Source organism: Lucilia cuprina, chromosome 6, assembly GCF_022045245.1.
Source record: "Lucilia cuprina isolate Lc7/37 chromosome 6, ASM2204524v1, whole genome shotgun sequence".
In the NCBI taxonomy this organism is placed as follows: Eukaryota; Metazoa; Arthropoda; class Insecta; order Diptera; family Calliphoridae; genus Lucilia; species Lucilia cuprina.
This window is the reverse complement of record NC_060954.1, coordinates 63547304-63574335: the sequence shown is the minus strand read 5'-3', so window position 1 is coordinate 63574335 and position 27032 is coordinate 63547304. Positions and strand designations below refer to the sequence as shown.

The following is a 27032-nucleotide window of genomic DNA, read 5'->3' as shown; positions in this document are numbered from 1 at the left end:
TACATATTGTATGTTTTCAAACACAAATACATGTATTTATGTATGTAGTGGTAGGTGCTATTTTCAGTATTACCATAGTACGAATTACTAGTGATAATATACTATAGAGTGAATATGTCATATCGTAAAATGGCTAATGAATTACAAATAAGGATTAACAGCATCCTTAAAAATATAACAAAACAACTTATAAACGATAATAATAACAATTATAGATATGAATATGCCAAAACTTGTTTTATTGAACAATTATTTATTTAGTTATTGAAATTTAAAATAGTCTTTGTTCTTATACTGTATAACAGTGAAAATAGAAATTGATAACATCTTCGAAAATTATAAATGAGTTTTTATACCCTTCACCATTATATTTAATTGAATGTTTTTGTGCTAGTAACGCATATATTAAAATACATTTTTTTGGTTAAGGACTAAAATTGGTTACTTCAAATTAGCTCAAATAAATTATATAATATATATATATATATATATATATATATATATATATATATATATATATATATTATATATATATATATATTATATATATATATATATATATATATATTATATATTATATATATATATATATACATAATATATATATATATATAATTATATATATATATATTATATATATATATATTATATATATATATATATATATATATATTATATATATTATATATATTATATATATATATATATATATATATATATATATTATATATATATATATATATATATATATATATATATATATATATATATATATATAACCCCCATACAAGTTAACTCCAGAAAATTATTTTGAAACCAGATAATTTTTACAAGCATTAATTCATTCAGATAAATTTATAAATATCTGTACATATTTAGAAATATTTCCGAATATTTAGGAATTGTTGAAAATAAGACATAATATAAATAGTGTTCAAAGCAATATAAACGTTTATATAGTAAAAATAGACTTATAACTGGTGCTGGATATTATATGGTCGTACATGACCGATTACTCTTTCTTACTAGCTTTTAGTTGGGGAAAGAAGTACAGATTTCAAAATGAGTGATATTTTTTACTTTTTTTTACATATATCTATATATGTATGTACCAAATAAAGTTTATTAAAAAAATAAACCTTATTTCCATTAATTTCAATAAATAATAAATTTCTATAGTTGCTTTAACTAGTTGTTAGTTAATCTGCATGATCCTTAGTTTACACTTCCACTCACATCCCAAATTATTAGATTACTACTATATATTATAATTATATCTATAACCCCCATACAAGTTAACTCCAGAAAATTATTTTGAAACCAGATAATTTTTACAAGCATTAATTCATTCAGATAAATTTATAAATATCTGTACATATTTAGAAATATTTCCGAATATTTAGGAATTGTTGAAAATAAGACATAATATAAATAGTGTTCAAAGCAATATAAACGTTTATATAGTAAAAATAGACTTATAACTGGTGCTGGATATTATATGGTCGTACATGACCGATTACTCTTTCTTACTAGCTTTTAGTTGGGGAAAGAAGTACAGATTTCAAAATGAGTGATATTTTTTACTTTTTTTTACATATATCTATATATGTATGTACCAAATAAAGTTTATTAAAAAAATAAACCTTATTTCCATTAATTTCAATAAATAATAAATTTCTATAGTTGCTTTAACTAGTTGTTAGTTAATCTGCATGATCCTTAGTTTACACTTCCACTCACATCCCAAATTATTAGATTACTACTATATATTATAATTATATCTTCTTACTATACATACACACAATATATACAGACTTATACATATGTATAAATGTTTGTATTTTAAGAAAATCCCACCATCGGCCTTCATTTTGCATTTGATAAAGATGAAACATAAGACAATCTATTGAGCTTATTAGATTAAAAAAACATTATGTAACTACACAAGTACATTATACTAATACTTATTTTAACATTTTTTGAACTGAAAACACCAAATACAATAAAATATTGATTGCCTCTAATACATTACTTGGTAGTGTTCTACTTTGTGGCTTAAATTTACACCAGAGACTCTGGTAATGGAGGGTACTACCGGACTGATAGTGGCCTAAGTGACAATTGTGATCTTCCATTGCTGCATCAAAAAAGAACATTTAAAGATTTATAAAATAAGAAATTATAAACAGACGATTTTTACTTTTACATAAAAAATTAACTAAATACATTTCATTTTCATTCACATAATTACATACATACATATTATTGATAATAAGCTACTTAGGTATAAGAACTGTTACGATCATTTATATGTATATCACAATAAAGGCACAAAGAATTCTTTTCGTATGATTAAATTTAAGTACGCGTATTTAAATATTTATAACTAAATACATATTCATTTCTCCAATGCATACATAGATATGTTTACACAATATAAGGTGGTATTTACATATTCATACAATAATATTCATATCTTTTTATTTGTCTAAATAATTATTTGCCAACAATGTGTCTTGACGTCAATATGATCATTTTGAAAAATCCCCATAAAACACTAACAATTTTAGTAATTTTAGTATATTAAATAAATACATAATTGTACATGAATACATTACGCTACGTTTTCAGAATCGAAGATTTTTTATTTACTTATATTGAAGACAAACGTATGAATTAACTACGTTTTCGGCGTTAAAAGTTACTGACTAGAATTTTTGTTATTCTTTTAATTAATTTTTTTATCAGGCACCCTCATAATTTGATCTGATTTGTTATACTGTCTTGTAGGTATATTTAGTGGATCCAAAAGATGGAGACAATTTATATGTATATACATACATATAAAATGGAGTAATTACAAATGGTTACAGTTTATTCCATTCTATAGTATTATCTAAAAACTAGATTTAAGTCTAGTCTATAGCCTATTCTATAGTCTAATCTATAGTCTAGTTTATAGCCTAGTCTATAGTCTAGTCTATAGTCTAGTCTATAGTCTAGTCTATAGTCAAGTCTATAGTCTAGTCTATAGTCTAGTCTATAGTCTAGTCTATAGTCTAGTCTATAGACTAGTCTATAGTCTAGTCTATAGTCTAGTCTATAGTCTAGTCTATAGTCTATAGTCTTGTTCAGTTTCTAATCTAATATTGCTCATAGTCTAATCTACGTTGATGGACAATCGTTTGTACGCAACATGTTGTTTTTTGAACTGCGTAATACCAGTCTACATAAGTCCACATAAAATTTTATCAGAAAATTGAATATTGTTGACTTCGCTTTTATTTCTATTATTTAATCGCAGGTATGATTCCTAAATATTATTTTTGTCATAAGTGTTAATATTTATACATATTAGCTGTATACAATTGCATATTAGTAGTATATTTTCAAGTCGTTTTAAAATAATTTACACTTTTATATAGGAATTTAAAAAAAATGTTGGGAGAATTTAAATAAATAACGTCCACGCGTTAAAATTAAAAATACACCACTTGTGATACCAAAATTATAATAAATATCTTCATAGCATTAATTAATTTATATAGGAAACATTAGTTAAAATTTTTGGGAATAATAGTTACTAAATTGGTATTTAATATATTTACATATCTATATACATTAAGTATGTAACTAATTTTGGTAAAATTTTTGGCAACAACCGCAGAAAACAATAATTATATCCCTAATGTACATACATAAATATGTTTATGAAGTGAAAAGTATTAAAATGTTTAATATACTTTCTAAAATTCTAATTTTTAATTGCATAAAGACTTTTCAGTAAATACTTATTTCTCTTTTAATTTTTAAAAATGTTAAGGGCCTCATACGCAATATTTGCATGCTGGCACAATCATGCAATTTTGAGGATATTTGTTATTTGCTTACGTGTCAGTTTCATTTTTGCGGTAAACAAGTTCAGTTCTTCGTAATATTTGTATTATTCGCAACGACCTTTACCACTCAAAATGTCTGTCATATATGGGTCGAGCATGAAAGCACAATCAAATTATTGTGCCAACTTGCTTGGATTTGTGTTTACTTATTTATTTATTTTATTATTTAAATATTTGTTTGCGTTTTTGCGATCTGATCTCCAGGATCAAAAAAGTCACACAAATTAGATTATGTAGATGTTTTCTTGATCTTACCTGATTTTATTAATTGCGAATAATGTCGAAAATAACAATAACGATTATAAATTAATTACTTCAAACATACATACATATATACACATATATATTATGTCACGTGATTTTCGTAATGTATTTCAAACTTTAAAACGGTCATCTAAAAAGTATTAAAACGACGTATAAACTTTTTGAAATAATGTTAATAGAGATAATAGTTTATTTTGGATTTAAAGATATTATAAACAATAACAAAAATAAAAAAGCCTTATTGGGTTATTTCAAGAAATATTATTTGTGTGTTAATTAAAAATATCTCATAGATACATATAGTGTACACCTACGACAATAATAATGTTTAGGATGTTTAAATATGTATAATAAATATTGTTTTTGTTTTTATAATTCAAAAAAGAGCTAATATTCTTCTTAAGAATACACAAAGCGATTGTTACAAATATGGAACGCCTTTTTTATACATTCGTTTAAGAAGTTTCCAGAAACATTATTGTGCTCAAAATCTGATTAGTTTTTGCTTTATTTTTATTACGTATTTTTGCAATTTTGTTATTGGAAATTTCCGTGTTGGTAAATGAATGGAATTTACAAAGTCCTCAAGAAAATGTAAACAAAATATTCTTACAAGACATATGTATATATAATTACTCTGTGTTTAGCAAGCCAGTGATAAAGTATATTATACATTTACATGCTTATTTATAAAAAATATATATGTAAATACATATGTATGTGTGATTATTTATAGGACACTAGCTATACCCAGAGTGCTTTGCTACCCTAAAATCAATGTGAATGAAAAAACCGCTACGATTTTGAAAATTTTAACTAAAATAGTTTTCCTGATTTTCCAAATTCTATCTATGAAAAATTTTAATAATCTAACAGTTCCCAAGTATCTAGTGTCCTCCGGTAGGTTAGTGGTTAGTGATCTAGTCTGGTAGACCGGAGGTGGTGGGTTCGATTCCCACCTGTGGCACTGGTTAAGGAGCGCACAACAGGCCCGATAGAGGCCTAGGTTTATTTCTTCGGATTTGATGTGTATACATCCTCCTTTTAAACTAACTAACTAACTCACAGTTTCCAAGATATACGAAATTGTGCTTAGATAATGTACAGATGAATGTCAAAGTTTTTCATGCAAAATTTGAAGATTCTAGCTCTAATAGTTTCATAGATATACGAATTTTTGTATTTAATTCATATCAATGGCCCCTAATGAAATGTTCAGATGAACGTGCAAAATTAAATTTAGCACTAATACATAGTTTGCCAGACAAATAAATTGCATGTCCATGCCAACTTAACAGAGATATCAATTATAGTTTAAATTCATATAATAAACAATGACTTTATTATAATATGGGAGTAAGACTTTAATATCTCTATAAATTACTTGGGCCCAACATAAACAGTATTACGACGAAAGTCATATTATATATCAATTGGCATTTTGTCTTCTAGAATAGAAAATAAAGATGTCTTATGGGTAGTTATAATTGAATTTACCTCTTTCTAATATATTTTCATTACACCAGCGACCATACCTCAGTGGTTATTCCGGCGGTGTGCTAGTTACAGAGTATTTATAAGTAACTAGTGTACAGATCGTAGTAGCTAAAACTAAATTTTATTAATAAATAAATATGGCAAAAACCCTATGTATGTAAGTGTGAGTGTGTTGCTGACTAAATGACCAACAGACGGTTCAAATAACTAGTTGGCAGTCAATATGTTTTATATTATTATTATTTTTTTTGTTACTTTACTGGTTGTGTTGCTGTTTTTGGATGTTAACTTGGCATCGTCGTTGACTTCAAGGTCATCATTGACTGCAAATTGCTGTTATTGTTGTTACTGTTGGCTCTTCTGCTGCTTCTGATGTTGTCGTTACATTTGTGGCTGTACTTTTTTGATGTCTTGGCGTTTGTTTGGATATTTGATTCGACAAACAAAAAGATATACATACATACGTATAGATGTATTTTTGTACATACATATATAGTTTTTGTTTTGATTTTGTTGTTTTCGTTATGAAATTAGTCCAATGACTTGAATTTTACATACATACACACTTTGTTTTTGTATGTACGACGGCAAAAAATCAAAAATAAATAATATTATAAACAGACAAGAATTTAACAAAGTTTTGTCGTGCCTTCAAAATTTGTTTATACAGATATGTAGTACATATTAGGTTTTTTAATTTTAATTTTGAATTGCGTTTTAAATTAACCAAATTAATAGATAATTTAATCAAATAAAGCAAATACGAATCTCTTCCAATGTGAACTTTAACCAAAATAAAACAAAAATGTATTTTTGAATGTTTAATTTGTTTTGTTCTTTAAAACTTTCTATATATGTACATACATATGTATGTATATATCCTTTTCCCAACTCGTTTAAAAATAACCGTAATATTTAAATACATATCTTTAACAAATCATTGATAACTTTATTTATTATTTATAAATACAAGGTAAAGCTTAAAACAATCGGCGATAAAAAAAGAAGATTTTAGTAGGATGTGTAATTACTTTATTTATAGACCGAAATGTTACCTTTGTGGGTTAATAATTTCCCATCAAACAATGTTTTTTTTCATCATCACCTCCGAATTTAATAAACTTTACCCAATTAATGTTCCTTGGGCCTTAAATATAAATTTCATGGTTTTCGTAATATAGCAGTTAAAGTTTAAAATCTGAAAATTTACAATATTACTAAAGGTTAATGAAAGAATTTTTGTTTTTGCACCACAACATACATTGATAATGCGCAATGAAAAAAAATTTTGAAATATTTTTTGGATAATAATAAATGTACTTTTGAAGTATTATAAAAGTTTGAAATTATGATCATTCTTATTGTTTTTTCCTATAAAAGCATGATTTTTTATAAAATCTGCAGTTTTTGCAGATCACTAATATAAAAACATTCTAAAAAGTTATGATATCACAAAAACGGGAAATATTTTGTTTTTTGAAACGAAGCCCAATATGTATATTTTGTAATAATTTATCGCTGTGATGAAGGTCAATATATTGGTCATACGATACTTGTCATCTAATATGAGTTAATAAAACTCCGGTATAGTTAATTCACTTATACATGTACAGTTAAATGCTTACATATGTATGTATGTATATGATTGTTTACACTTAAATTCCGATGACCTTTAAAGGTTAAAGAACTTCAGTATTGTGAATCTAATACATATGTACATACATACATATGAATGTATGGTTATATGTAGGTAGGTTTTATGTTTAAATTTTTATTTTATTTTTGCCCTTTATGTGTTCATGTTCTCTACAAAAATACAAATAATTATTTTGGATAGAAATATTTTTTAGTTTTTAATTGCATTTGTCCAGGAATGTTCTCATTATTAGTATTAATTTTAACAAAGTTTCATATATAAAACTACTTCCCTAATACATGTTTTTAAACTCACCATCATAAAAGATGGGAGTATATTGATTTTGTCATTTCGTTTGTAACACATCGAAATATTGGGTCCTTATTTAATTCTAAGGAAATCAAGCCAAGTCTGCACTATGAAGTCTGAACGGATAGAGATAGAAGGTTGAAAATATACACATATATTTCCTATAGGTAAGGTTTATTTGGTATTGAAAATAGGTAATATTGGTCCACTTTTTAGTATAGCTTCCATACAAATGGCCACCCGAAAAAAGCTTTAACAATCATAACTGTTCTAAAAATGCGAGTATAGGTATGAAATTCGATAAACAAATGTAAGTTTCTTACAAGCCAAAATCTCATAATAATATCAACCTAATGATAATAGGAGAGTTTTCTATTTACTGAATACAATTTGATGATGGGTATATAAGATTCGGCATAGTCGAATGTAACACTCCTACTTGTAATATGTTATGTAATAGATTGCGCTGCAAAACAGCAAAATTAGAAATACTATAGTGTTCTATTTGAATTATACACCACAACCATACGTAACGTATGAGAATTTATTCCTGCAATATTTCTATTCATCATACGCTGCAGGCATTATAAACACAATAAATGTAATAACAAATTGATTTCTTCATCATTTAATTGTCGTTATTAAGTTCTCTGAATAAATTTCATAGAACTTTATTCAATAATTTTTGCCTATTAAATCTGTGAAATAAATAATATCATATATAATATATAATAGAATATATAATAATATAATATGGAACACTAAACAATACATATGTATGTATGTAATTAGTGATAAATCAAGGATTTTTTATTTAAACATCAATATGTATGTGACAAGATTGAAGTAAACTTTAGGAATTCCATTTTATTCCATTATTACAAATAATATTTTATACACATACTACCAAAGCTATTATTTATCATAAATATTTAAAATTTTTATATAATCATGATCTTTGTCTTTTTTTAAAGAATAAACACGTTTTGTAGAAAATACCAAAACAAACTTCAATTAACCTTTATTATTTTATTTAATATAATATTCATAATTAGTTTATATATTTCTCTATTTTAAAGAGTAAGAATTAAAAATTAACACAATGGAATTTTTAATGCAAATTACTCATGTAAAAGAAATTTTATATTAACTGTTGTTATAAAAAATAATAATAATCTTGGCTTTAAAATATGTATTGCACGTTTAGAAACGTGCGAATGATACGAAATATATGAACATACATATGTATATATTTTTATATTATATGTATATTTATATGAAAAGTGTATGTATGTATGTATGTATCGTTACTCAAAATGTTAAATGCTTAAAATATCTAACCTTGAAATAAATTGAGACTAGTAAAGAGTACTGTGCAGAGGACTACAACTAGTCCAAAACTAATGATAAATTTAATATAGCGATGTCCTAGGTGAGAACCACGTAATCAATACACGCATTACATCAGACTAATACCAAAACGACTCCTTTACTAAAATTATGGGAGTATGTATTTAAATTGTACATACATATGTATATGATTCACAACATGATTCTATGTAATGCATATTTTTGGTAATATAAGTTTAATACTTTTTATTACACAATATGCTATTCGAATTGGTTCATAATTATATAACATTGTTCTAAGTTCTAGCAGTGATAAAATTGGAAGTAAACTACGTGGAAAATCAGATGCGGCAATCTTTGTTGTTATTGTAATAAGAAAAATCTATATTGACTCTATTGCAACAAATAGTATAAAACAATCTGCAGTAACAAATTAGACCGATCTTACCTTAAAGTTAGATCTGTTTACTTTTTTGTTAACGATATATGTATTCTAATCTCTATAATGTTTTCTATTATTTTTTAGTATATGTGTCTATACGAATATCGATATTCATATGTCGTGGACACAAACTGGTATGGAATTTATTTCATTTTTTGAAACCTAACAAAAACAAAGTAAATTATTCATACAACACTTGTTTGGCTTTCACGAGATTTTTGGTTAAGGTTTAATTAAAATTTTATCTGTTTCTATTATTATTACAGTTTATGTATGTGTTTTTGTAAAGCTAATTTTCTAAAAATGCTAATATTTAAAGCAATATGAAATATTTAAATTAATATTAATTTAAATTTCTTTCTTCTTTTTTTAACGCACGTGTCTAACCAATTTAGAATAAGTCATAAATAATTATCAGTTTTTTAGTATTTTATTTAAAATTTCAAGTCATAGAAAAAGGAACTGGAGTAACAAGAGGGACCATATTATAGTACCACATATAGGTTTTGAGATTTTAATATTTATATGTATGTGTAATAAATAATTTTTTCTCAGTTATTTAAGTTTAAAAATATTTAGTTGTGTACTCTCTAATTCAATTATACGACGATGTATTATTAGTTAGTGTGGAAAAACACAACGTTGAATGTCTTTCTGGAATGATCTGAAAAAATAAAAAGCTTCACAAATTTTTGAATTATTGTTTAACGTTTAATTTAAATTTTTTTAAACATATTGGAATACAACATCTGCATAAACAGGTAAAACAACTTCATTGATCTCATCCCATAGTTTGAAAATGATGATGGTGGGGGAATGATATTTCTGTTCTTTTTTTTAATAAATCTAGTTTTTCAATTTTAGTATTTGTAATTGTTCTCCAGCAGTAGACTATTAACTATAAAGATGCTTATTATGGACTTTGTTCGACAGCCATGAACCGTATGTTTAACCGATGATGAAGTCAACAAAAAATAAAAATAAAACAATATTACTACTTACGAATTCAGTCACAAAGTGGGATTCTTTTCGTTTCCCATTTGATCAGTCTTTTCATCGACCGCTATTTATTATTAGTGTTGAAATTGTTTTTTAAGCATGACTTTAGAGATTTTTTGGACTTTAGACGAAAGATAGCCAAAATGACAGGTTTCTCTTCTGGCTCTTTTTTTTGTTTGTTTGTTTACATAGTAAACAAGAGTTAATGTAGTTCAAAGAAAAAAAACGTAAAATTTTGTTGATTCAATTAAACAGAAATCTAAAAGAACGTATTGCTGAAATAATTCAGAGTTTTTATTATGTATGTTTTATAAAAAAACTGAGTTTTGTTATTAAAAAAAAATCAAAAATTTATTTTTTATATAGGTATGTCTTGCCATCAATGAACGTGAGCAACAAATATAAATAAATACTTACATACATATGTATGTTTGTATGTACTCATAGTATTTTTTAACCGTATTACAAAATAAAGTCTTTAAACTTCTGTAACATAAAATGATGATTTGGAATTTTCTATGAATGTGAGTAATGATCGTATCGATCGTTCGATTGTCTATCTATAAACGTTATTCTGCTCAAAGATTTGTATGGGTAAGTATTTACTAATTGATTTAAGCTTTTAAGCTATTCGAGATGTTTTTGTTTTGTTTGTTAGGTATTTACGTTGAAAGTGTAAATGAGGAAATAGGAAGTTCCAACAAATGATTAAATGAATCTACATATTTAGAAGAATAGTTAAAAGAAAAAACTAAAAATAATATAAAATATGTATAAAGATACATATGTATATTGTTTATACGTATGTATGTATTTAAAAACTATTATAAATTCATGATACATGTATTATGTTAAAATTGATACTAATACAATTATTAATTTAAATAAACTTTCTGCTGTTCTTTGTTTCTAATTGTTAAAATATTTCCTATATTTAAGAATATGTATATATGTATGTCCTAGAGAAATAATTGAATTAACTAAGTCTTGGTTTTTTATTAATTTTATTTTATTTTATTTGGAGTGGGGAATGTCTCCAGTAATTTTCTTACATTTATATTAAAATGCTAAAAACCAGTAAAATAATTTCAATACCGTCTTACTCGAAATTGTGTTAAGTGGCAAATGCGCGATAGAAAACGCATTACTTTATAAAACATTATGCAACCGAAATGAAATATATAATAACTAGCTTAGACATATAAGCAGAACTTTGAATATTTATACATATGTATATATACATAGGTACGAAATATTATAACTAAAATATTTGAATACTATTTCCAGAATATCTAGATTATTTTTTAAATGTTTCAACAGTTGATTTTATTTATTGTTATATTTTCTAAAACTACTTTAATTAAAGAACCAGAATGAATATATGATCGACTGACTATATGATCATGGCCGACAATGTGATGCTTTACACAAAGGACCTAAAGACATACATACACACATACATACATACATACATACATACATACATACATACATACATACATACATACATACATACTAGTTTTAATTGTATAGAAAACGTTTCTATATAAATTCATTCACACTAAATATTTTGTTAACAAATTTAAATTAAACTTTATACTAATATTGTTAGTGTAAACAAAAAGATTGACAATCTATACAGCTTCGTCAAAGGAAATTTACTAGAACTTATTTCCAATTATTTTATAAATAAATACATATAAAATATACATCCATAACATATAATAATTAGTTGTTTGTAAATTTCTCTTTTAATTAGACATTTCATTCGATATTGAGTATTCAAATTAGATTTTTTTATTGCCTTAAAGAAATTTCAATAACATTTCATGTATTTTATTTTTATAATTATAAATTTCTAACTTTGATATATTTAAATTAAATACTTACTGCTTTATAAATGTTAACTTCCGTTTTAACTTTTAGAATATGTTTTATTTTCATTTTGCTTTGTTAAATTTTTCATAAACATTGATATTTTATCTACACTAATAAAAGTGTTTAAGGTTTTCCTTCAAACTTTTTAAAATTTAAATTTATTTATAAGTATACATTTTTTTAAAGAAGAAAAGATGGCGGAAGTTTTTTTTTTGTTTCTTTGCTAATGATTTATTAAAACAATTTTTTTTATTTCTATCCAATAAGAAGCAAACGATTTTAGACCTTCGCATATGAGGAAATTTTTTTTTGCAAATTAAAAACAAGTTAGAGGTTATTGTCGCCTAACAATATTTGCAATACAAAACTCGTGAAAGAATTTTCGTAGTTGCGAACTTGTGACACATTATGGAGCCATTCTAAACGTTATCAATATCACACGAAAACTATTTAAACGTTTTTATAACATTAAATGTATTAAAAAAACTTGTATTAACCGTTAATTATTAAAGTCATATAAACCCACTTTTTAAGAAAACTATTTCAAAATGAAGTACAATTAAGAAGTAATAGAAATGAAAAATTAAAAGAATTTTGTAATTACTAAACGGTCTATGCGATTCTTATGAAATTTTACAAAATGACCCATGGAGTTGGATTTTATTATTAGATAATTACTGAGTACAACGTTATGATAGGGCCTAATTTTGGTTATAATACAAAAGTTTTAAATATAGAAAGATTTTTTTTTTTTAAATTATGACTTTGTTGCTTTTTCAGTTATCAAATAAATTATATAGAAAATTTTAAAACAATTTATACTTTTTGAAAAGTGATAAACAACTATAAATTTCTAAAAAGACTTAATTTTCAATCCATTGATACTGGTCCTTTTTACATGTAAAATTAAGGAGGATATATTTAACATTGAAAATTGAATATTACGTATACGTCACGTATCCATGATATTGATGGATAGAGAAAGGAAAAATTGGTTAATTTGACAAAAAGAAGCTAAATATTTCCACCTTAATTATACCCTACACCTCTATAATGGGGAGGCTATTATGCGTTTGTGCTGATATTTGTCTTTCCTTCCGTCTGCCTGTGTGTCCACGTAAAGCACACACTACAGGTCACAAAAATATATGAATTGTAATTATGCACAATTTTTATCGAAATTTAACAGTTGTTGTTGTAACATGTTGGCTGTAACTGGATGTTCTTCCCTGGGGAAAAAAAACTTCCGGTTGATACAACTGTTGCTGAGTTGACAATCTTTGGCCGATTGAGAATCGGGTCGTTCTGGAGCGGAGATTCAATTGTCGTGGGAACGAAATTTAACAGTTAATTAGGCTTGCTATTGACAATGTTTTACTTAAAATAAATCTTGAAATTTATTATCACAAATCCATCAATTCCCAAAAAAAGGTTTTTAAAAATCCCACAAATGGATCTTTTTTTTCGTCGAAACCCTTAAAAGAATAATAAAGAACGTATTGGGCTATCTAAATTAGTTCTATCACACTTAGTTCTTTAAAAATTTAGAGGAAATGATTGGATAACGATTGAAAATGTTTATCTTATCATTGTGTTTTAATAAACTGCATATTCGGTTTACTTTAGAAATACAATATATTGTATATTTAGAAATTAATTAATGTTTTAAATACTTATATAAAAATCTATCTATATATACATACATGTATAAAAGAGTAGCGTTACTGACTGACTTAGAATCATGAAATTTTTACAGTAGATGAGTTTTTGGTTATGTATGTCCACTATGGAGGCATTTTTGGAAATTTTTACAAAGTAAAAAGGGGTGAAACAAAATATTTGCCTTTTCACTGGGAAAAATAATATCAAAAAGGAGTAAAATGGGAAATTTAAAATTCGAAAAAATAGTTAATTTACACACACAACATAAGCCTTTGTATATATGGGACTATATAGAATAAAATTCGGGTAAATTGTTTGGTACTTTTTGGAAGCACAATTTTTCCTACACAAATGAATGAAGATTTAAATCCTTTGAGTTTTATTTTTAATATATGATTTTAACACGGAAAATTGTGTAAGCTTAATTCTCGAAAAAGTCTATTCCTAGACTAAATAGAAAAGGTACTATTTTTATTAGTACTTTCCACAATGGTAGAATTTCTTCTACTCATGGTACTTTTTCATTCTTCAAATGATACTATTTGTATATTCTATGGTATGAGTTAAAACACATGATCATTAAACATACGTTGTTATAAATTACAGTCTCCTTATTGAATGCAAATTTAAGGAGTGAGATCGAAAAATTCTTAACATACATATATGTTTATAAAAAAGAAACCACTAAACTTACAGCTTTATTTTTTTTTTATTTGATTCAAATTATTATTACAATTTACAAAAAAAAAATATTTTTATAGTTTTAATCACTAGTGATGAAATTTTGAACCCTTTTCGGAAACCCTTCCATTAACGTTTTTATAGTGCTTTCTGTCACTTTGCTCGAACATGTAGTCCATCTCCGTTTAAAATCTACCACACTTTTGGACACCTTTTTTGTACTCTTCAATTCTCTTTTAGCAAGAGCCCAATATCTCTCCACTGGCCTTAGCTCCGGGCAGTTTGGAGGATTTGCCTCTCTTGGTACAAATACCACATTATTGTTCTGGTACCACTCAAGGGCTTGTTTACCATAGTGACAGGATGCCAAGTCAGGCCAAAAATAAGTGGACACATTATGAAGTCTTATGAATGGAAGCAGCCTTTTTTGTAAACATTCCTTGATGTAAATTTCGGTATTTATAGAGCCCGTTGTAACAAATGATTGGCTTCTTTTGCCGCAACTGCATATTGCTTGCCATACCAAGAACTTTCTGGGAAATTTTGTCTGCTTTTGGGTCCTAAACTTTTCTTCAACATTCCCTCGAGCATCAGCAACATAAAACTTTTGACCTGGAAGTTGCGAAAAATCTGCCAGAACATAAGTTTCGTCATCCATTATGCAGCAAGAATATTTTTTTATAAAACTTGACTTCAATTTCCGTGCTCTGTTTTTGGCCTCTAAATTTTTAGCAGCGTTCCTGTCAGGAACTTTTTGAGTTTTGTATGTTTTTAAACCTGCATTAGCTTTAACTTTTCGTACCAAATAGTCCGAGCACTGAGCTAACCGAGCTGCTTTCCTACCGGATGTGTTGGGAGCTCTTTTGAAAATGCGTTCTATTTTTTTGGCTTTAGAAACATCATGTGGACCATTCCTTCTACCTGAACCAGGTTTTCTATCAACTGACAAGTTCTCCCGGTACTGTTTAATAACATTGGAAACAGTTTGACGGCAGACCTTTGTATGCTTGGCCAACTTTTTGTAAGACCAAGTTGGGTTTAGTTGAAAATATTTAATAATTTCAGTACGCACTTTTTTCTGGTCACTCATTTTAATCAGATTAACAAAAAAATTAATATAATTGACATTACACATAATAACTGACATGTTTTTCAAAGGTAACTTGATCAAAATAAAATCAAATAATACTTTGGTTGAAAAATGTAATGAAAAACGTGTGTTAAGAATTTTTCGATCTCACTCCTTATTCACATGATAAATATCGTTAATATTGAATATAAAAAAACAGAAACATTAAAAAACGTTTAATCAATTAAAATTGTCTAAAAAATTAATAACAATTTTGTATGTATGTATTTATTTTGGTTAGGGTAGCGAAGCACCTGGGGTATGCTAGTGTGTTATAAAATGATAATAAAATTGACTACTTACTATTTGGTTTTCTTCCATACGGTCGGTCATAGTTTAAAAATTTTCTTGGCATAGAAACAAAATTAAAAAAGAACTTTGTTGGTTTCAAATATTTAAATTGTTATTTCTTTATTTTATATATATTTTGTTTTTGGAAAAGGAATTGTACATATGTATGTGTGTTGATAAGGGCTTTTAGAACTTTTTTAAATAAGTTTTATTTAGTATTTAATAATACATTTTTATACTTATGTACACTTAGTTCATTAAATATGTTAACATAAAGGAATAACTTAATATATTTTATTACGAGAACTTTTTATAAATCTACAAAAAATAAAAATTTTAATGCCAATTACAAAAAGTAAAATTGCAACTGTCGATGGTGCATTTTACTTTTAAAATTAAAATGGAATAGAAATTTGATTTCTTTTTCGTAAAAAAAATGTTTTTGTATTACAAAAACATTTTTAAATAAAATAAAAAAAACGTTGATGACTAATTGATCAAAATACACATTAGATAAAAACTAAAAAAAAACATTTTTTGTATAATTCAACAATAGAAAAAGGTGTGTTAAAGATTTAGAGGGCCTTTATCACATTGTTGTTGTTAGCAATTAAAAATATATACATATAAGTTTTTTTTAAACCATCAATAACAGACAACGATAAAAATGACACTTTAAAAAATTATAAATAATTTCTTTATAATTTGTTTAACAACAAGTATTCTTTAAAATCAAATAAAAAAATTGTGTTTTAAACATAAAAAACTAGATTTAAAAGTACCCAAAGCAAACTTTTTTTATAAAAATGTTTTCATTTAAATTAAATATAAAAAAACGTTGAAAATGTTTGAAAGATAATTAGTTTTCTTGTACACAAAATTTCGAATTCTATAGCATACAAAATATATTGAATTTGCATGATTGTAATAGACATATATTTTTTACAAACAAATTCAAGGTGTATGCAAAATTTTGTTAAATTATTAGAAATATGCATTGAGTAATACATATTTAGCTTTAAACATTAATGTGAAAAGCTTTTACACATTTCATCTCTGATTCTGTAAGCTTTTTCATTAGCTTATTTACAATCTATTAGTAAGTAGTAGATGTTTTTTATTCGTGTTATTTACTTCTTTTGTTCGCAACAGTTTCAAATTCATAACATTATAATTGTGTATTTTATTTAACTTATGTTTAGATGTGTATTTAGTTGAAACTCTAATAATATTAAAAAGCTTTCATAATTTTCGTAACATTTAGGTTTTTTTGGAATTTTAAAATCATGTTAATTTGTGCCATTTTACGCGGTTTTGTCAAGTTGTTGGGTTTTCTTGTGATTGTTTGTTTTTGTCTTTTCCAATACAACTAAAGTTTTTATCATTTTATACAATTTGTCTGTGTGTATGGTTTTCTTTCATATATAGCGTTTGCTTGTTTTGCTCTTTTTTTGTTTTTTTTTTTAATTGTTGTGATTTTAGTTTTAACATCAAACCTATTTTCTCTACCTAAATAATAATTATAATGGTCCTAACTCTAGAGAATAATATCCAAGTTTATATTATATTTTATACATTAACAGGCTTTTATACTTTCTTTTAATAGTTAGAATGACCTACAAAAAAAAAAACAATAAGCTAGTACCATTAACCCTCTGGCGAGTAATAAAAATCCCATGACCCAGCTGTGTTTTTACTTTACAGTTGTGTAGTACCCAATAGTTTAATGAAATTATTTAGTTCTATACAGGGCCACCAATATCGTTTTGGTATCGTGCAGTCAGATAATTGGCTGCCTCTGTCATTTGTTCAAGACACTGATATAAACCATTCAAATGTCTTCTGCAGCGCTTAGCGAGTTCAGTGGCTTTGTCAGCATTGTTTAATTTCTTACTTTGCATGTGGCCATCTTCACTGCTGCTGCTGGTCGAATCTGATCCACTGCCATTTTTGTTAAACTCTGACTCAACGCCAGAATCATTTTCTTGTGATATATCGCTTTCGGAATCACTCATTTGACTAACTGATGCAATTGAAGCCATAGAGGCTGTCGAAGGACGTCTTATGTGTCCTTTGATTATACTGTTGTTTGTGAGAGGGTTTGTATTGGTGCTCTGTGTTGCAATGTTTTCAGTCTTAATGTCATGATTTTCAATTGAGATTTGCTGTTCATCCAAATATTCTGAATCATCTTTACCAGTCCAGAGAAGATCGTTCTTCAAAGCATTTAACATGTTGTACAAATTAAAAAGTTCTGAAGAGTTAAGAAACTCATGTACATTTTTGGATTTAACAGGACTACGTTTTCCATTGGCATTAGGAATAAATGTATGCTGATTTGAGGTCACATCTTTACCAGGAGTTGGTATAATATCAGTACTATCACCCACCTGAAAATAAATATAGATAAACCTTTATAATATAAAGTTTATATGATTTGATAATACAGAAACTCGAACTGGTATAAATGATTAAAAAGTTAAATAATATGTTAAGGTGGTATTAGTCATGAATTTTACACATATACTGTCACTGTTTTTATTTTTTTTTTATACCCATTAAAACTTTTATACAATTTCTGGAAATTTCAAATCGGTCCTATCCATAGAGCATAAAATATATATGTCGTATAAGTATATTGCTTTTTCCCGAGCGTTGCAAAAGTTTCCGCGTCAAATTTCATGAAGTTTTCGATTTTTACTCTAAACAAAACTAATAAAAATTCATAAAAATTTGTTTGAGATTGGTTTTAGAAAATCGATTTGCAGTTGGTGCAAAAAAAATTACATGTCGTCTAATACCACCTTTAATATTATTTATATATTTAAAACAAAAAAGAATGATTTTTTGTTTGAATTTCAAAATTTACCTGTCGATCCATGAGCCTGCATGGAACTAATATGGTATCATCCATTACATTAACTGTTTTGACAAATTTCTCCATTACGTTGACAATACTGTCCTTTGAAAATTGCAGTTCATCATGGCGGGCAATACGTCGTAAACAATTTCTAAAATAAAGTTTTAAAAGAAAAATATTAGAAAATTCTTCGTTATACATATCAATCAAGTTATTCTTCTCACAATAAATATAAATATATAATAAAAGTTAAATGGATTGAAAAAAGCTAAAACCAGAATTAGAAACCTAACAAATTATTCAGTCGACTTGAAGTCTGGTTAGAGTGTAAAATTAAAAACTTCCGTGTTTTAAACAAAATCCCTAACACCATAAGCAACCAATAAGAATATTCTTTGTCATGATGATTTCTAATTCTATGATCTAAAGCAATATTTTATTTTATATCTTGTTTATTTTTATCTTATATTCATTTTTGATTATGAATAAATTAGAAATTAATAATATATTTAAAATATATTATTATAAAACAAAAATCAATTCGCCAAAATGTCAAACAGTTAACATTCAAATCAAAGACACCATTTAAATTTTTAAAAAAGACATGACTTGGCAAATGTATTAAATTTATATTTATTCTTTTTAAACGACCTGGACATTTTTCTAAATTTGTGTGTTTTTGAAGCCTTGTTATTGATGGTCTTTATTAAAATCAAAATATGTTTTTCATTTAAATGTATTAATTATAAATTCAAAAGCCGTTGCCAGCTTTAATAATGAATGAGGCACAAATATGTTTATACAACTTTGGTTTTCACTCATAGAAAAGGGGGCTTGGTTGACAAACTTTTAGCATAAATTAATAAATAAAAATAAGCATGTATGTGTACGCTAGTATGTATCTAATGCATACATACGTATTTTTCAATGAATGGCAACATGATTGAGTTTGAAACAAATTACATAGTTGTAATATTATTATATTCGGTTTAAGGGCCAAGTTCAAAACCAGTTTATTAAGTTTGCTTCAAAAATCACCATATTGTAAAAAGTTTAAGCTTGTTTGTTTTTGTTAATAAATTTATTTTGCTTTTGGAAATAGTTTTTGTCGTAGCTTTCAGTACAATTTCAAGTTAACCTTGCGAAGAGGAAAGAACTGAAAATCATATGTACCTAATACATAGTATATTAGTGGCAAGTGATGAAATATCAAATCTAAAGGAAAAAATCAAAATTTTTATGTTTCTACTATTATTCATACAACTATGATTGACTTGAATTAACTTGTTAATAAATATAAATATGTATGAGTGATTTAAATACACAATATAAGTAATAGCAGTTGCATACAAATATTTATTTATAGCACAATTATTTAAAAAGTTCTTTAAATATAAAATCACTTATAGTATTAATTGGCAAAAATTCAAATAAATTGTCGCACTCTTTAAGTGTTAGATTGTCAACAAGTGGTATGATTATCACCTGATTGTCTCATGGAGTGATTTCCCACTATTAAAATTTTTAGTTCAGTTTTTCCCAAGAAATTATTTAGAGTTAGTCATAAATTGAATTTATATTTAAAGAGATAAGATAACAAATAAACTATTTTTGTTTTTAAATTTAACCAAACATTTTTTATTCTTGGACAACGTTCTTGAAATGAACAATAACATAAAATGCCTTGACACTTATTAAAACAAATTTTATTAATGTTGGCCCAACTTACAGCCAATACATTTTAAATTCACATGAACATGTGTGTGTGTGTGGAACTTTTGACACACGCCAATGACAAAATTGGTGAGTGTCTACGCTTATTTAGTCAGTCATCCATTTAGGCAGCCAGCCAGCAAGCTAAACAGGCAAACGGCTAGAAGTTGACATTCAACTTACTGTACATATTTATATTCGTATCATAAACCACGCGTAGACATCGTGCCTGTGTTTGCTTATTTAGTAACCCATTTTATAATGTAATTTACTTTACACTTTAACCACCCCTTGATAATGAAAAGAAAACTTAATTGTTTATTACTTATGAATTTATTTCTGATATTACGATTTAGTTTTTCCCACATACATATGTATGTATGTATTAAAACTTTATTAGTCATGTACTACTAAAAATGTTACAGAATAATTTGTACTACGATTATTTTAATTAATTGTTATACTCAAAGTTTTATTTGAGGTTATATTTTTTGGGTATTTGACAAAGCCTCTGGTTTCAAAATGATGTTCAGGACTAAACACGGATAACTAAAAGAATATATTTTAAACGGCCATTAGCTTATTTGGATTTATTGGGAGAAAGATAATCATAAATAATTTTTAGCATACTATTAATTAAAGGTAAAATTTTATAAAATAACTAAACTAAATAAACAATTTTTGTAAATCAGTCTAATATACATCTTTGTGGTTCGCCGATTTATTTTTTAAATTTAAACAATGTATAGGGACAAAATTAAGTGTAGTGATTAGCACAAATTGTACTAATATTATAAGTATTCGTTGTATGAAATAATTAACTCTCTCTTTTATTATCTCTTAAGTAAATAAATGTATGGTATTTTATATATAAACATACCAACATAATAAAATCTATTTAAATATTAAATAAATAAAAAACACGCCACTTTAGTTAGGCCGATATAAAAGCATTAGAAAGTATCAACAGACATAATGGCGACTATTGATCTTCGCGCTAATTTTGTATGTGTCTAAATTTCATACATAATCTAAACTAAATTTAAACAGCATTTATGAACATGAATTAACAAATGGAAAGGAGAATAGAAACTTTGAATTGACTTATTATTATTTCATATTTTATTTCAAATAAAAGTGTGGCAAAAATTAAAAATTCTAAGAGATGCCACATTTCAAAATTTTCAAAGATATTTGCTGAATTGCTGACAAACATTGCATGATGAATAAAAAACGAAAATTAACTTGTGAAATTGGCAGCTGTTTAATATGGCACTTGCGCATAACATACTATGAATACCACATCAAAATCGGCTGATTTTAAGGTGGCACGTTCAACATCTACTGGCAACAAACAAACAAACACATACCTACATACACATGTATATGCAGGCTGAATTAAAGGAAATAATTGAAATAAACAGACACTTACATCCCCTAACTCACAAAATTAGACGGTGGTGTACGTAGTGGTGGTAAATGACCTGATTTTACAAACACACGCTCCACATCTTGGTAGTCTAGTTATAATGGTATAATGTGGTGTGATAGCAATGATGACGATGTTAATGGTTCGACATTGTTGAGTACATCGGTACTCGCATTTGTACTTTTGGTTGTGAGTGTAGGAATGATTTTTAAATTGACAATCATATAAGTGACATTTATTTTATGATCACATCTTTTTAATGCTTAACATAATATCATTTTAATTCTTAGTATGTTTTTTAGTAGAAAGATAGATAGATAGAGATAGATAGATAGTTTTGATTAACAAATTATTTTCTGCTTATTACACGTATTGCGATCAAACCATTAATATGAATATGAGGGCCTACCTTTTTAAGACAAATTATTATTATAAAATTCCTGCTGTGGGACGAACAGAGATTATTTTAATATAGATCTTCCTTATGTAATGCAAAATTTATTGAAAGGAAAAAGTTGTAATGAGTTACAAAGCAAATATTTTGCTATTATTTACCTTAAAACTAAAGTGGAAGACTCTCAATTGTCCTAATGGTGCCAATGAACATCTCAAAAATTTGTCTTCTTTTGTTAAAACAAAGATAGGTAGTTCGAAAATAAGTAGAATAAATAAAGTACTGCGAGAGGAGGGAATATTTTAAACTGATAAGTTTAAACTTCAAACATTTGAAACTTTGAACATAAGTAAATCGGCTAGAAAATATTAAGTTTTAGTTACATTAACTCTTAAAAAATATATATACAAAATTCTTAATAAACAATACATATATAAAATTATATGTATTGTAGATTGTTTTAGAGATGGACAAGAATGAATCAATTTTTTTGAGAAGCAATTGGAAAACCCCACTTTAAACCGCTTCATACGAAAATTTATATATGTATTTATGCATAAATATATATATATATATATATATATATATATAAATACTGTAGTATATACATTTATACATACATACATATTTTAAACAGTGGTCTGATACATTAATATATACAACGACAAAAAATGCTTATACTTTACTCCGCACCGTATCGTACGATATAAATGAATTTTAGTTTTTGTTGTTGTATATATACAACAAAAGACAAAACTACGTCATTCTTTGATAAAATTCAATAGATGGGTAGCGGTGTATTTTCATCAAAGGGAGGGGCGGGGGTTACTTTAAGTATTTTTGAGTTTTATTTCATAAAAAGCACATTAAATAATTGAATGTCGCTGTTATAGGTAGGTATGTAGTTGTCGTGTTAGCCATGTTTAAAAGTGTGGAATAGAGAGGTTGGCAAGTGCAGGGAAGAAATGATCAGATGTTTTTATTTTTTTTGGTTTTGTTAATGTGTATTGGTAACTGGCTAATTTGCTGACTTAATGACGGTAGTAAAAGCTTTAGAAAATAATTCTCGTCTGTGCCTATTCCGAGCTCGATGTTAAGGCCATTTAAAAAAAGAGAATCAGCTTTTGTAGGCAAACCCAAGTTTTTAATTTTAAATTAATGAGAAATGCTAAGCATGATTTAAAATTATGTACCTGTAAATATTTAATTAAACAAATTCCAATAAATCTTACCTAGTATTTTCTAGTTTTGTTAAATCTGTATATCCACTCATATTGTTTTATTTCAGTTTTGGTTTGAGGTCAAAATATAATAAAACTTTAATTATTTGAAGAATAAGTTGGAAATGTATTTTTTATTTGCGTCCGCTCGTATTGTGTTTTTTGAGTATTTTAGGATTTTTTTCACTTTCACTTTATCAATTAATTCAAATAATAATGTTTTCTTTATAATTTTTTTACATTGGTAAATTTTGTAATTTTTTGGTATATTTGCTTTTTGTAATATTACGAAATTTTGTAAATCAACAACAGCCTTGGGTAAATGAATATTTTTATCTAACGCCCCTTCTCCTTTATTAACAATTTTTAGTCTGTAGTTTAGAAAACACTAATTTCAATTCTATGTTTTGCTTTGGTTAACTTTAGTTTTGTGTCCAATTTTGTTTATGTTCTCGCTCTTCGCAATGTCTGTTTGCCTTTGATAAATACAGTTTTCCGAAAACGTTAAGATCCAATTTTTTTTAAGAAAAGAAGTTTAACACATTATCCAAATTTTCTTCGACACACCCACGACGCACGAACGCTTGTTACAAAATGACGTCTTTTGACAGCTGTGTTTGTTTTATATACAAAAGCTTTTTTCTTTTAATGATGCCACATTTTCAATTAATTGAAATGAAATGCCATATTTTAGTAAGATATAAATATGGCATTTATGTGTGGCTTTTAAAGTTGCAACAAAAGTCAACTATACAACATTTTTAATATTAAAAACTAACATCGTGATACATTCTTTCCCTTTATACCAACGTACCACAAAATAGGATACGTACTCTATCAAAAAATCAAATTAATCAAGTGGACATCGTGATAAATTATTTTACTTTTTACCAACGTACCACAAAATGGGATACGCACTAAATATTTTCAATATTCGTTTTGTATTTAAAAAAAATAACTAATATATTAGTGTTTGATTAGTACCACAATGCTCACAATATACATATACATGCAGCACAATCGAATACAGTAGAATAAAAATATTGAATAATCAATTTAATTAAATATTATACGAAATATGTAACTTTATAATTTGTATTAAGTCAATTTAAAAAAATTGGAGATGTTCATATTAATTTAATCAATCAAAAACAAAAAAAATAAAGAGAACCTATTGCTCAAAAGTTAATTCTTCGATTATTTAATGTTGTTTCATTCTATAATAATACGGCAACATCAACATAATAAATATGATGTTTAGTAATGGGCGTTTTTACACTATAAAAGTTGGCATCACTATTTGTTCGAATTAAAACAGCAATTTGAACGTTTTTATTAATTTAAATATTTATTTTCTTTTATTAATTATTTATTGGAATAGCAATTTTTCATTATTTAATTTTGCTTTTGCTTGCTGATGTATATAATAATTAATAATATTTGCTGTTGTAGAATGTTTGAATTGTAGTTTTATATAAATATATAAATAGAACATTATTATGTTTTATCTTATTTGTCCGATGATATATTAAAAAAATATTTCGTGTTATATTTGAAGAAAAATAAATAACAATATAAAATATTTTTTCTTCATTTGTGTTTTAAAAAATAAAACAAAAAAATTTTTTGAAACCATGCCTTAAAAACACAGAATTATATAATGTGTAATACATTTGCAGTCCAATTACACTATGCAACAAATTGAGGGTCATGGTCTGGGGGGTGAAAAATTCCCATGATAACTTAAAGTACTAGATTAGAGTATAAAAGTCCCCAAACCGTTCGGCGTTGATAGGTCAAACTTTTATGTTATCGGTCATTGAAAGTTGCGCTTTATAACACTAAGTTTATTAAAACTTTAAAAATACTTTCAGAATTCACTTAAAAAATATGTGTTTTGTTTAACTATCTACAGAACAACTTTGCAAGAAATATATCTTGCAGATTTCTTGCCACAAATATTGATTTTTAATGGGCCATTCGAGTCCATTTTTTAAACACTTGTTATGCAAAGATATAAATGTTTATTGGAGTAGGGCGACAGTGGTATCATTTAAAAGGTCTTTCGAAAGCGCATTATTAAATGTAAAAAGCTCCCATATTCATAATTCATAAAATTATAAATTATTAATAAAAGATTTAATTTTTTCGAAAAGTATACGGATTATTTTGACAAATTAATCAATTTTTATTTAATTTCTATGTGATTAAATTAATCTTGTATTTTATTATTTTTTATATTCGCATTTTTGTGTATTCTTCTACAATCTCAAAATTTATATCAAAAATATTCAATATATGTATCAAACTTTTACATTAGTCATTGACATTTCTAAAACATGCAATTATTTTCAAATTAAAATATTTTCCCCCACCTTTTTATATCAAATGTGCAAAAAATCAAAAATTTTCGTTTTTAAAAAAATATTATAATTTTAAGTTAAAAAAAAATATGTTATAAGTATTTAAATATATTCAATCTTTTCGCATTTAACTTATACACATTAAACAGGGCATTTCGCAGAAAAATTTTTAATGTGTGTCATTTAGTTTAAATACCATTTTTTCGTTTTTCCAAAAAATTTTTGTTTTTTTTTTGGAAACCGCGAAAATTTTGAATTCTTGATTTACATATTATTCAGTGGCACTTCGAAGAAGCTTTCATATGATACCCCATTCGTTAATAGTTTCGATTAATTAAAGTTGAAAATCCCGTTATAAACTTTCAACTAGAGATAGCGTAAAAGTTTGACCTAGCAGCGAAAAATGCTTCGGGGGTTTGAATACACTAATGGCATACCTTAATTTTGTGACGGAATTTTTCGCCCCCCAAAAATAGTGTTGCATAGTGTTATAAACAATAATTACCCTAGAAGTTTGTTCCCTTTGACATGCTCTATGTATAAGATAGGGTACAAACTTTAAGGGTGTTTATAATTCAGAATAAGCGTGTTTATGTAAATGATTCACAGAATTAATATGTAAGTGTTTTTTGTTATTTATTTAATTTCGCCTAACTACAATAATGGTATATCCAAAGAAATTAAATAGTTTTGTATTAAACGAATGATTGAAATAAACAAGCACTTTATACTTAATTTTTTCGATGTAATATATTATTAATTCATATTCCAAAGCGGTTTAAAAACATTGCCTTTCAATACCGTCAGCGAAATAATACAAAATCCATAATGTTACTTGAGAAATTGAATTTTTACATTACAATAACATATAATCATACTAAAATTTGTAACACTTAAATTACTAGTAATTTATCATTACGCAATTACAATTTAAAAGTAAATGTAATGGAAAAAATGGAATTACAATTACATGTTATTTATTTTTATGATAGTAATTATTGTTAATTACATATTAA

The 27032-nt window shown here is 26.1% G+C and overlaps 1 protein-coding gene and 1 long non-coding RNA gene across 2 annotated transcripts; one reads left to right on the top strand and one right to left on the bottom strand.

Moving 5' to 3' along the window:
- The first annotated feature begins 9999 nt into the window (after nt 1-9999).
- Nucleotides 10000-10895, top strand: LOC124420932. Its single transcript, XR_006941441.1, has 3 exons — nt 10000-10158; nt 10262-10697; nt 10763-10895. It is a non-coding gene; the product is annotated as an uncharacterized LOC124420932 (long non-coding RNA).
- A 5348-nt stretch (nt 10896-16243) lies between these two features.
- LOC111687096 lies at nt 16244-24258 on the bottom strand. The gene is made up of 3 exons (XM_023449513.2): nt 23666-24258; nt 18907-19048; nt 16244-18427 (listed from the first exon to the last, which is right to left on the bottom strand). The coding sequence occupies exons 1-3, from the start codon at nt 23704-23706 to the stop codon at nt 17780-17782; spliced, it is 831 nt and encodes a 276-aa protein (XP_023305281.2). The 5' UTR covers nt 23707-24258; the 3' UTR covers nt 16244-17779.
- Between the last annotated feature and the right edge of the window lie 2774 nt (nt 24259-27032).

What these genes read in the sequence shown, in the direction of transcription:
- LOC111687096 (XM_023449513.2), bottom strand. Translation starts at nt 23,706, where the DNA reads ATGAGTGGATATACAGATTTAACAAAACTAGAAAATACTAG. An exon ending in ACAAAACTAGAAAATACTAG is followed by an intron (nt 19,049 to 23,665) that starts GTAAGATTTATT and finishes ACTTTATTTTAG; the next exon opens with AAATTGTTTACGACGTATTG. An exon ending in GCAGGCTCATGGATCGACAG is followed by an intron (nt 18,428 to 18,906) that starts GTAAATTTTGAA and finishes ATTTATTTTCAG; the next exon opens with GTGGGTGATAGTACTGATAT.